The sequence below is a fragment of the Lithobates pipiens genome, unplaced genomic scaffold, assembly GCF_037356315.1.
Source record: "Lithobates pipiens isolate NorthernLeopardFrog02 unplaced genomic scaffold, aLitPip1_a1.2 Scaffold_16, whole genome shotgun sequence".
NCBI classification, from domain to species: domain Eukaryota; kingdom Metazoa; phylum Chordata; class Amphibia; order Anura; family Ranidae; genus Lithobates; species Lithobates pipiens.
The window spans coordinates 497,234-509,640 of NW_027507748.1; the positions used below are offsets into that span (position 1 = coordinate 497,234).

At 54.2% G+C, this 12,407-nt stretch overlaps 1 protein-coding gene across 2 annotated transcripts in view; it reads right to left on the reverse strand.

The window, feature by feature from the left end:
- Nucleotides 1–12,407, reverse strand: part of LOC143981520 (pregnancy-specific beta-1-glycoprotein 2-like) — a 545,541-nt gene that overhangs the window by 8,462 nt on the left and 524,672 nt on the right. For both annotated transcript variants that reach the window (XM_077479391.1, XM_077479390.1), the window contains exon 4: nucleotides 2,181–2,426. In XM_077479391.1, the coding sequence (XP_077335517.1) occupies nucleotides 2,181–2,426 (246 nt within the window). The remainder of the gene's footprint in view (nucleotides 1–2,180; nucleotides 2,427–12,407) is intronic.

Consider the following 12,407-nt stretch of genomic DNA (forward strand, 5'->3'; position numbering starts at 1 on the left):
TGGGGAAGGAGGGGGAGGAGAGTGTGAGTGTGGGGAAGGAGGGGGAGGAGAGTGTGAGTGTGGGGAAGGACGGGGGAGGAGAGTGTGGGGAAGGACGGGGGAGGAGAGTGTGGGGAAGGACGGGGAGGAGAGTGTGGGGAAGGACGGGGAGGAGAGTGTGGGGAAGGATGGGGAGGAGAGTGTGAGTGTGGGGAAGGAGGGGGGGAGAGTGTGGGGAAGGACGAGGAGCAGGGTGTGAGTGTGGGGAAGGACGGGGAGGAGAGTGTGAGTGTGGGGAAGGACGGGGAGGAGAGTGTGAGTGTGGGGAAGGATGGGGAGGAGAGTGTGAGTGTGGGGAAGGATGGGGAGGAGAGTGTGAGTGTGGGGAAGGACGGGGAGGAGAGTGTGGGGAAGGACGGGGAGTAGAGTGTAAGTGTGGGGAAGGATGGGGAGAAGAGTGTGAGTGTGGGGAAGGAGGGGGAGGAGAGTGTGGGGAAGGACGGGGAGTAGAGTGTGAGTGTGGGGAAGGACGGGGAGAAGAGTGTGAGTGTGGGGAAGGAGGGGGAGGAGAGTGTGAGTGTGGGGAAGGACGGGGGAGGAGAGTGTGGGGAAGGACGGGGAGGAGAGTGTGGGGAAGGACGGGGAGGAGAGTGTGGGGAAGGATGGGGAGGAGAGTGTGAGTGTGGGGAAGGACGGGGAGGAGAGTGTGGGGAAGGACGGGGAGTAGAGTGTGAGTGTGGGGAAGGACGGGGAGAAGAGTGTGAGTGTGGGGAAGGAGGGGGAGGAGAGTGTGAGTGTGGGGAAAGGACGGGGGAGGAGAGTGTGGGGAAGGACGGGGAGGAGAGTGTGGGGAAGGACGGGGAGGAGAGTGTGGGGAAGGATGGGGAGGAGAGTGTGAGTGTGGGGAAGGACGGGGAGGAGAGTGTGGGGAAGGAGGGGGGGAGAGTGTGGGGAAGGGCGGGGAGGAGAGTGTGAGTGTGGGGAAGGAGGGGGGAGAGTGTGGGGAAGGAAGGGGAGGAGAGTGTAAGTGTGGGGAAGGACAGGGAGGAGAATGTGAGTGTGGGAAAGGACGGGGAGGAGAGCGTGGGGAAGGACAGGGAGGAGAATGTGGGGAAGGACGGGGAGGAGAGTGTGGGAAAGGACAGGGAGGAGAATGTGGGGAAGGACGGGGAGGAGAGTGTAAGTGTGGGGAAGGACAGGGAGGAGAATGTGAGTGTGGGGAAGGACGGGGAGGAGAGTGTGGGGAAGGACAGGGAGGAGAATGTGGGGAAGGACGGGGAGGAGAGTGTGGGGAAGGACGGGGAGGAGAGTGTGGGGAAGGGCGGGGAGGAGAGTGTGGGGAAGGACAGGGAGGAGAATGTGGGGAAGGACGGGGAGGAGAGTGTGGGGAAGGACGGGGAGGAGAGTGTGGGGAAGGACGGGGAGGAGAATGTGGGGAAGGACGGGGAGGAGAGTGTGGGGAAGGACGGGGAGGAGAGTGTGGGGAAGGACAGGGAGGAGAATGTGGGGAAGGACGGGGAGGAGAGTGTGGGGAAGGACAGGGAGGAGAGTGTGGGGAAGGACAGGGAGGAGAGTGTGGGGAAGGACAGGGAGGAGAGTGTGGGGAAGGGCGGGGAGGAGAGTGTGAGTGTGGGGAAGGACGGGGAGGAGAGTGTGGGGAAGGACAGGGAGGAGAGTGTGAGTGTGGGGAAGGACAGGGAGGAGAGTGTGGGGAAGGACGGGGAGGAGAGTGTGGGGAAGGACAGGGAGGAGAGTGTGGGGAAGGACGGGGAGGAGAGTGTGGGGAAGGCAGGGAGGAGAGTGTGGGGAAGGACAGGGAGGAGAGTGTGGGGAAGGACGGGGAGGAGAGTGTGGGGAAGGACGGGGAGGAGAGTGTGGGGAAGGACGGGGAGGAGAGTGTGGGGAAGGACAGGGAGGAGAGTGTGGGGAAGGAAGGGGAGGAGAGTGTGGGGAAGGACAGGGAGGAGAGTGTGGGGAAGGACAGGGAGGAGAGTGTGGGGAAGGACAGGGAGGAGAATGTGGGGAAGGACGGGGAGGAGAGTGTGGGGAAGGACAGGGAGGAGAGTGTGGGGAAGGACAGGGAGGAGAATGTGGGGAAGGACGGGGAGGAGAGTGTGGGGAAGGACAGGGAGGAGAGTGTGGGGAAGGACAGGGAGGAGAGTGTGGGGAAGGACGGGGAGGGGAGGTCGCTCTCTACTCACCTGGACAGGAGATGTGGGTGGTGTTGCTCTCTTTCCTGCTCACTGAGTTTTGTACAGAACAGCTGACATTCATTGGGACAGTCTTGCGTTCTTTAGAGAAGGTGACATTACTGGAGTGATCTCCATATACTTTCCCATTCACTGTCCAGTTATAAGTGACATTCTGCTCCTTCTCTAGCACACAGGAGACACTGACACTTCCATTGTTTTGGCAAGAGAAGATCACCTTAGGTGTAGAGGGTGGAGCTGAAAAGACATTGAGGACACTTACAAAGGAAGAGATGATGAGGAAGGAGAAGAGGAGACGAGAGGAAATAAAGGTGAAAACAAGAAGAATGTAGAGGTGAGGAGAGGAGAAGAAGAGAGGAGCGGAGTATGGGGAAGGGTGAGGAAGAATAATGTTACTGCTAGGAAGAAGAGGAATTATACAGGGAGCGGCGTGTGAATGTGGGCAGGATTAGGGTTAGTGCTCAGGGGTTTGGCAGCACAGGGTTTGCTTCGTACTTGTTTGGGGGTCAAGGAGCAGACAAACTTTTCAGCCTTTTTTCCCACCCAAACCTCTTGATGTAAGCAGCTTCAGCCATTGATTATTTGGTGGTATTACTACCGACAATGAAAAATGATAGGAACACCTTGCGGGCTGCTAGCATTGTTGGTTGCGAAGGTGAAGTCGGCCACCAGCGCCCTAGCAACCCCTATCCCTATACTCGTGGCTCATAAAAAATGCTGATGGGCATCCTGGGTGAGGACAGTGATCGTATTTGGACACATGCGTCAGTCATTATTTTATTATTAGCGCTTTATTTTATTATTCCCCCTGCAGAATCCCACATCTACTCAGCTCAGAATGTGGAGAAGAATCCCTTATCCTCATCAACATGGATACAATGTCCCCAGCACACCGAGGATTCTTCAGAATGGACCAAAGCTTCATTTTCTTTGTCACATGGGAAACATTAGGCCGCGTACACACGGGCGGACTGTTCGCCCAACTTTGTCCGCTGAACAGTGTTTCAGCGGACAGTCCGCTCGTGTGTGGGCTTCAGCGGACAGTTTCAGCGGACAGTCTGACGAACAAAGTCTAACGAAATTTCCGTAAGACAGTCCGCTGAAACTTGGTTTTGTCCGTCCAAACTTGGTTTCAGCGGACAGTCCGCTCGTGTGTAGGCAAGTTGGACGGACTAAGTATCGCGCATACTCAGAAAGGGTTTACACGGCCGAAGGTTGCATTGCAGTGTATAGGACGTCGTTTTTCTAGTCCCGTCGTACGTGCCGTTCACGTCATCGCGCACGCTTTCAGCGGACTGTTCGTTCATCGTGTGTGGTCAAGTCCGTTCATGCAAATTTTGAGCGGACTGTTTGTCGGATTGTTTGACGAACAAAGTTGGGCGAACAGTCCGCCCGTGTGTATGCGGCCTAAGGCAACGTTTCGGAGCCACACAGTGCCCCTTTGTCCGGTAAGTGACTCGCCTAACGAAGGGGCTCTGAGCAGTTCTGAAACATTGTCTTATGTTTACCATCTGACCATTGGGGTCCGCAGAACTTTTTTCAGGGAGGGGCATCATTTTAGGGTCATCCATGCACTGCCCCTTTTTGACAATGTCATTATCACATTATCATGGTCAGACTGTAGACGTAGTACAGACCTAGGATAAATAATGGATAATGGCCAACAGGTCCTGTTACCAGACCCAGAGGAATGACAGCAGTGATCCCTCCGGCTGGATAATCGCTCACTCTGGGTTCCCTGGGATCGACTCTGGTCAGTAGTATAGCATTTCTGTACCCTGGTAGCGGCTCAGTCTTTCTCTCTTTGGTGGCACTGGGCAGCGTGGCTCTCTCTCTGGTGGCGCTGGGCAGCGTGGCTCTCTCTGGTGGCGCTGGGCAGCGTGGCTCTCTCTCTGGTGGCGCTGGGCAGCGTGGTTCTCTCTCTGGTGGCGCTGGGCAGCGTGGTTCTCTCTCTGGTGGCGCTAGGCAGCGTGGCTCTCTCTGGTGGCACTGGGCAGCATGGTTCTCTCTCTGGTGGCGCTGAGCAGCGTGGTTCTCTCTCTGGTGATGCTGGGCAGTGTGGTTCTCTCTCTGGTGGTGCTGGGCAGCGTAGTTCTCTCTCTGGTGGCACTGGGCAGCGTGGCTCTCTCTCTCTGGTGGCACTGGGCAGCATGGTTCTCTCTCTGGTGGCGCTGAGCAGCGTGGTTCTCTCTCTGGTGATGCTGGGCAGCGTGGTTCTCTCTCTGGTGGTGCTGGGCAGCGTGATTCTCTCTCTGGTGGCGCTGGGCAGCGTGGCTCTTTCTCTGGTGGCGCTGGGCAGCGTGGTTCTCTCTCTGGTGGCGCTGGGCAGCGTGGTTCTCTCTCTGGTGGCGCTAGGCAGCGTGGCTCTCTCACTAGTGGTGCTGGGCAGCGTGGTTCTCTCTCTGGTGGCGCTGAGCAGCGTGGTTCTCTCTCTGGTGACGCTGGGCAGCGTGGTTCTCTCTCTGGTGACGCTGGGCAGCGTGGTTCTCTCTCTGGTGGCGCTGGGCAGTGTGGTTCTCTCTCTGGTGGCGCTGGGCAGCGTTGCTCTTTCTCTAGTGGCGCTGGGCAGTGTGTCTCTCTCTGGTGGCGCTGGGCAGCGTGGCTCTCTCTCTGGTGGCGCTGGGCAGCGTGGCTCTCTCTCTCTGGTGACACTGGGCAGCGTGGCTCTCTCTCTGGTGGCGCTGGGCAGCATGGTTCTCTCTCTGGTGGCACTGAGCAGCGTGGTTCTCTCTCTGGTGACGCTGGGCAGCGTGGTTCTCTCTCTGGTGGCGCTGGGCAGCGTGGTTCTCTGTCTGGTGGTGCTGGGCAGCGTAGCTCTCTCTCTGGTAGCGCTGGGCAGCGTGGCTCTCTCTCTAGTGGCGCTGGGCAGTGTGTCTCTCTCTCTGGTAGCGCTGGGCAGCGTGGCTCTCTCTCTCTGGTGGCGCTGGGCAGCGTGGCTCTCTCTCTCTGGTGGCGCTGGGCAGCGTGGCTCTCTCTCTGGGGGCGCTGGGCAGCATAGTTCTCTCTCTGGTGGCGCTGGGCAGCGTGGCTCTCTCTCTGGTGGCGCTGGGCAGCGTGGCTCTCTCTCTGGTGGTGCTGGGCAGCATGGCTCTCTCTGGCTTCCACCCAGCATTCTCCTCATTCTTTGTCCTGTAGCGCTTTGTCCTGAAGTGCACGTGGAGGTCGTTGCCGCTGCACATTTCTCGCTTGGGCCGCCGGAGCGGCCTGTAAGGTACACGAGGAGTCCGAGGGAGGAAAGGTCGTTACCACCGACGAACAACTGGTTTCTGGGGCTCAAGCAGGGCCTGTACGGGGGAGCGGGGCCACATGCCGGGATGACGCCACTTCCCTGCCTGCGACTGTGAGGCAGCAGCATGGAGCAGAGCAGCGTGAGAGAGGCAGGGGGGGTGGCTGTGGGGAGGAAAGGCAGCAGGCTGGGCAACGGGGGTGAGCAGGACGCAGTGCACCGGTCGGGGGGCCCACGAGGAGGGAGAACAAGAAACCAAGATGTCAGGAGGGGACTGCATCAGATGGCATCAGCCAGGTCCAGGGCGACTCCAAGCGCAGCGCTGGCCAGAGGGTTATTGGGTGGAGGGAGTCGGCCCTTACAGGAGCAGGATACAATGGCCTCTGGGTCTACTTCCCCTGGGGGGCTGACGGCGCCACCTGTACTGGAGCACAGTGATCGATCCAAAGGGGAAGTGTTGGACAAAGAGGAACTACAAGCACTAGCAGTCCCAAGCAGCTCAGAGTAGGTGGGGCATAGGCCCGGACGGCCAAGTAAGCCAACTGATACACTGTCTACTGCTTTAAGTGACTTGTTGGGGGTGGTAATGGCTGGGGCAGGGGAGTCGGCACGTGGGGCACCTGAATGGCAGCCGGTGACTAAGGGGCCAGCCGGTCCCGGGTCAGATACACAGCTGAGGGAGTTATTGGTGGGTTTAAAGGCACTGGTGGGTAAGTTCGAGCACAGGCAGGATCAGGCCCCTCAGGTTGCCCCGTGGACAGGTGCAGGGTAGGGGGCTGTGGAAGGGGACACGGGGGCTACGAGCACAGTTGCCCCAGCGGAGTCTACCTTGAGGGGGGCGGGAGGGGGTGAACAGGCTACAGGTACCGGGGAAAAAACTAGTGCGGATCCCGCGGCAAGGTCTGATATAGTGAAGATGTGGCGAAGTGTGAGGTATACGCGTGCTTTGAGGGCCCGCTAGGTGCACACTTGAAGCAGGAGGTGCGGGACAAGATCCACAAGGGTGAGTATGTGGAGATATTTTCGCTGCTTCCCTTAGAGTAATTCAATCTGGAAAGGGTGAAGCCGGATGACTCCAAGAAAGAAGGCAAAGAAAAGAGGAGGTATCGGCTGATTCCAAGAACTTTTGCAAACTGGCTCCAGGCGTTTGCCATTATGGCTAGCGTGATAGGGGAAAAGCATTGCTCTGCATTATTTTGTTATATGGATGCAATCGGGAGGCCCACGGGATATATGGTGGGTCTTCTTGGTTACGTTATGACGAGCAGTTTCACCAGCTTAGGGCAGTCACGCCTTCCCTCCGGTGGGATCACAAAGACTTAAGCCTCTGGATGCGGCTTATGTCTTCGGCGAGGACCCCGTCACAGTTTCTTCAAGGGGGGGCCGGGAGTAGTCAAGCCTTAGGACTTTCGGCCAGGAAAAAATTGGGGTTGTGCTGGCAGTACAATGAGGGTGCCTGCAGATTTGGGGGCTCCTGCAAATTCAAGCATGAGTGCTCAGGTTGCGGGGGTACCCACCCACTGCCCCGTTGCTTTAAGAAGGGGAAGCGTGCTGGAGAGCCTGGCGGAGGCGGAAAAATTGTTAGCAGATGGTTTTAGGGAGGGTTTTAAGATATAGTGTTCCTTGTCGGTAGTTCCCCCGCTGGCTTAGAATCTGAGGTCTGCGTTTGAACACGTGGGGGTGGTGGGGGAGAAGCTGACGAAGGAGGTCCGCATAGGGGGGGCCGTTTGAAAAAATTCCTTTGCCTGACTTGGTGGTTTCTCCATTGGGAGTGGTGCCTAAGAAGGAACCAAACAAGTTCCGACTTATACACCATTTGTCATTCCCAAAGGGGTGCTCTGCGAACGATTTCAATGACCCGGAGGCGTGCACGGTCTCGTACACGTCTTTTGATGTGGCGGTGTGGTGGGTGAGGAAATACGGACAAGGGGAACTGATGGCGAAGTCGGATATTGATTTGGCTTTTCACTTTTTACCAGTGCACCTGGATAGTTTTCGGCTGTTGGGTTGTTGTTGGCAGGAGCCGTTCTAAGTGGACAAATGTTTGCCTATGGGTTGCTCCATTTCGTGCGCCATTTTCGAGGCATTTAGTTCTTTCCTGGAGTGGGTGGTTAGGGATGTGTCGGTTCTGGATTCCGTCATCCATTATTTGGATGATTTCCTGTGCATTGGTCCCCCCTGCCTCTGCTGTGTGTGCGATTCTAATGTCAACGTTGCAGCACATCGCAGGCAGGTTTGGCATGCCTTTGGCAGCGGAAAAGATTGAGGGCCCGATGACGGAACTCAGTTTTTTGGGCATAGTCATTGACGCAGTTGCAATGGAGTGCAGACTGCCCAGAGAGAAATTGGAGAATTAGCAGAGTGAAATTTGTGGGATCCAAGGACTGCGGATAGTTCAGTTGAGGGTGCTGCAGTCACTTTTGGGTAAGTTGAATTTTGCCTGTAACGGGGGTGAAGGCTCCTAAGCACTTTGTTAGACTTAACAAAGAGCATTGGGAGGATCTTAGGGTGTGGCTAGAGTTTCTGGAATCATTCAATGGCAGGTCAGTGTGGATGTCAGGCCCGGTAAGTAATTTTGACGTAGAGTTGGCTGCGGATGTGGCGGGATCCGCGGGTTGCGGGGCCTGCTTTTGGGGGCAGTGGAGCGCGGAGTCATGGCCGCAGTCCTAGGTGGATGACGGCTTTGCTCGGAACCTGGTGCTATTGGAGCTGTTTCCAGTAGTGTTGGCCATGGAACTATGGGGGGAGGCTTGCTGGAACCTAAAGTTGAGGCTGAATTGCGACAACATGGGGGTGGTCCAAGTGATCAACCGCATGTCAGCGCCATTGCCGCCTGTTATACGGCTGTTGCGCAGGTTGGTTTTGAGGTGTTTGAGTTTAAATATTTTCATTTATGCTGTTCACATACCGGGAGTGGACAATAATTTGTCTGACACTCTGTCTAGCTTTCAGTGGGACAGGTTCAGGGAACTGGCCCCGGGCGCGGAGAGGGATGGCATTCCTTGCCCGGTGTGGATTTGGGAGCTGGCATTGGAGTCATCGCAGGGTGGATTTGCCGGTCGGTGAGCGAATCTACGTGGGTTTACTACCTTAAGGTGTGGAAGGAATGGTCATTATTGGTGCAAGAGGCCGGGATTGGGAAGAACAGGTCGGAGGTAAGGTTGCTCGTGTTGTACTTTGTATCCCAGCACATGGAATGGGGGTGTCAGTCTCTGTCCTAGAGAGGAAGATGGCAGGGCTGTCCTTCCTGTTTAAGTTGACAGGGGTGAGGATGCAACAAAGGATTTCTGGATAAGGCAGGCCCTAAAGGGTTTTAGAAAAGGCCACAGGAGAGTGGATTCCAGGTGCCCAGTCACGTTTGCTAATCTGCAGTCGATCTGTGGGTTTCTGGAGGCAGTGTGTACCTCTCCATATGAAGAGCTACTGTTTAAGGCTGCCTTTTCGTTTTATGGGGCGTTCCGGATAGAGGAATTAGTGAGCCCATCACAGGTTGCAGCTGGTGGGATTTTGGAGAGGGATATTTGCTTGGAAGAGGATAGGGTGTGTTGTAGGCTGCGTAAGTCGAAGACGGACCAACAGGGCAAGGGTGTGGATATTTGGCTGTTGGCATTGCCAGGTTCTGCAATCTGCCCGGTAGGGGCGGTAAAGAAATTTGCAGAGGTCAGAATGGTTGGGGAAGGCCATTTCTGAAGCACGAGGATGGGTCCTGCTTATCTAGGTTCCAATTTATTTCAGTGTTTAGGAAATGCCTGATGAGGGCAGGTTTGGACGGGTCACAGTACGCCTCGCACTCCTTCCGCATTGGGGCAGCTACGAAGCGGCCAGATGTGGGTTGGACGAAGCGGCTGTGCGTCGGATTGGTAGGTGGGAATCAAGGAGATTTTGATCCTATATTGGCCCCATATGGTGATTGAATTAAAAAAAGGGGGTGAATGGGGGTAGGGGTACGATTAGCAGTGAGCTGGGTGTGTGCTATTATTTTATGTTATCATCTCGTTTCAGATGGAGGTTCAACGCGCCTCGTCTGGATTCTTGGACATTCTTATGTGTGCTGGGGGGGCCAGGAGAAGAGATGCTAGGTCGGATGGAAGGCAGTTAGGTATCTCTAGAAGGGAGGCATATATGAGATGATTGGGTTCACCAGGGATGTTGTGGGAGAGGGTGCTCAGGGATGTGTTGTGCTATGCCAGTCTGGATAAACCTCCGGATGTCTTGGTTTTGCACGTGGGGGGCAGTGACTTGGGGCTTCACCCGGTCAGGGATCTGATCGCTGGCATCAAGTCGGACTTCTTGCAGTTGCGAGTGACTTTCCCTGATACAGTGATGCTGCGGTCGGACATAGTGGCACGGACAGTTTGATGGGCCAGGTCAGTGGCAAGTATCCAGAAGACATGTATTCGAGTGAACAAGGTGGTGGGGCGGTTTGTGATAAAAAATGGTGGCTTGGTGATCAGGTATCAAGAGCTGGAAAATAATGTTGGGCTTTACTGATGGAAGGATGAAAGGATGGGGGATTCGGATGTGGGGATTGACCTCTGGACAATGAGTATACAGGAAGGGGCTCACAGGGCTTTAGAGTTGGGGAGGCGCCCTCTTGTGTAAGTTAGTCACCCTTTCGGGCTGTGGCGGTGTTGCTTGTTGGTCTCTGATGGTGGCGGTAAAATGTACGTGATGGAAAAGGGGTGGGGGGCTCATCTCGGTATGTGCCCCTCCGGTGTATTCCAGCAAGGGGGGTGGAATTCGATAATGGTGGCACTGCGGGAAGGTGGGTGTCTCCGAGCGGTGACAGCTGGAGGCCTAACAGGTTGTAAAATGTTCCCACAGTGTGTGGTGATATAATTATATGTTAAAAGGTGGGTCGTCGTCAGAGAACAACAAACTGGATTAAAATGTTATGTTGTTTTCATGTTACATATTTTATAATGGAGTTATTTGGTGGAATTGTTTTAATAAAGGCTGTTATGACCAGTTATACTCCATAAGCAATGTGTGGTCTCGGTTATTTTGGAAAGGGGGTTTTAAGGGGATGGGAGTATAAGGACATAACAGTATAATAGAAGGGGTCATTTGGCCTACACGGGTCATGTGATCCTCTTACTACCTAACAAGATGTGTTATGGCAAAAACCTCCCTTTCATTGCTGCAAAAAAGTTGTAGCAATTCCACCTGTTGACTAAAGACGTCATGGTTCTCTTCTTCTACTCCATCTCAGTATCAGTCCCTCTGTCTCTCAGACAACATCTTTGGCCACAGGGTACAATACGGCCTCCTTGTCCATCCCACCATCTGGTAATGGTCGGGCTCTTGAGAAGGAAAGAATAACTAGCCTTGGCTGTTTTTCTAAGCTGATATCTATAATCCTGGATGATCGAGCACCGGCCTAGTTTACTCCCGATTTTCAATAAGATTCATCCAGTTCTACCTGCTGCTGATTTGTCCTGCTTCAATCCTCATGCCCATTACATTCGGAACTTCTTATGCCGCGTACACACGAGCGGACTTTTTGACAGACTAGGTCCAAAGGAACGACTCCGCCGAACAATTGGATCGTGTGTGGGCTTCATCGGACCTTTGCTGTCTAAAAATCAGACAGACTTTAGATTTAAAACATGTTTCTAATCTTACCAACGGACTCGAGTCTGGTCGAAAAATCCGTTCATCTGTGTGCTAGTCCGACAGATGACAATAGACACTAGGGAAGCTATTGGCTAATGGCTATGAACTTCCTTATTCTAGTCCGGTCGTATGTCATCAGTTTGAATCCGTCGGACTTTGGTGTGCTTGTGTGTGGACAAGTCCGTTCGTTCGGAGAGTCCGTCGGAACTCCATCAAAAGTGTGTCGGAACTCCACCGAAAGTCCGTCGGAACTCCACCGCAGCATTACAGGTCACCCTGAATATTGAACTGTAAATCAGCTCTCTAAAAGCACAAATCTCTGCACTCCTGGTCTTCTCCAAAGTTTTGCTAGCGATTCGCCCAATTCCTTAAAGAGGAACTGCATCTTATTGGGATTTATCACTCATTCTGAAGTTCCATGCCATCTCCAGATTGCACCATTTTAAAGAGGTTGTAAACCTCTCTGTGAAAGTTGTACCTATAGGTAAGCCTAAAATAAGGCTTAAATATAGGTACTGTAGATATCTCCTCAACGTGCATTGTTCATGAGATATTTACTGTGTCATCTACAAACGGACCCCCCAGGCATTTCTTCACGAACGAGTGCCGTGACTGGAGGTGACGTCACGTGGCTCCAGCCAGTCACAGAGTGGCCCCGGAAGGAGTAGGGGCGAACATAGATGCGGCCTGCATCGGGTACAACGTGGGACTTGTTTTCAGGTAAGTGTCACATAATGTGCTAGCATGCCGCGTACACACGGTCAGGTTTTCCGCTGGGAAATGTTGGATGTGAGCTTGTTGGTTGACCGTGCGTACGCTCCATCAAACATTTGTTGTCGGATTTTCTGCCAACAAATGTTGGCTAGTAGTTTCTAAAATTTTCCACCAACAAAACTTTCCGATCATGTGTACACAAGTCCGAGTCAAGTCGGAATCAAGTACTAGCCGGAATCGCTCGGTCTTGTAAAACTAGCGTTCATAATGGAGATATCACATGACTATTGAACTTCCTTTTTATCAGCTTGCCGCACGCCTTGTACGTCACTACGTTCATAATTGTTGGCCAACATTTGTGTGACCGTGTGTATGCAAGACAAGTTGGAGCCAACAACCTTTTGAACAAAAATCCATGGTTTTGTTGTCGGAAAGTCCGATCGTGTGTACGGGGCATTAGGATGACCTGTTCCATCTGCTGGATGTCGGCAGGTGACTTTCAACTTACTCACAAGCTTCAGCTTCTTTTAGGAACTTAGACCATCGCTTTCACCTTCCCTGGCAGAACCAGAGAGAAGCAAACATCATCCAGAATCACCTCTGGATGGATTGTGCTGGCTAACCAATGGGTTTATGTGGCTAAAGGCTTGACTTCTTCAGAA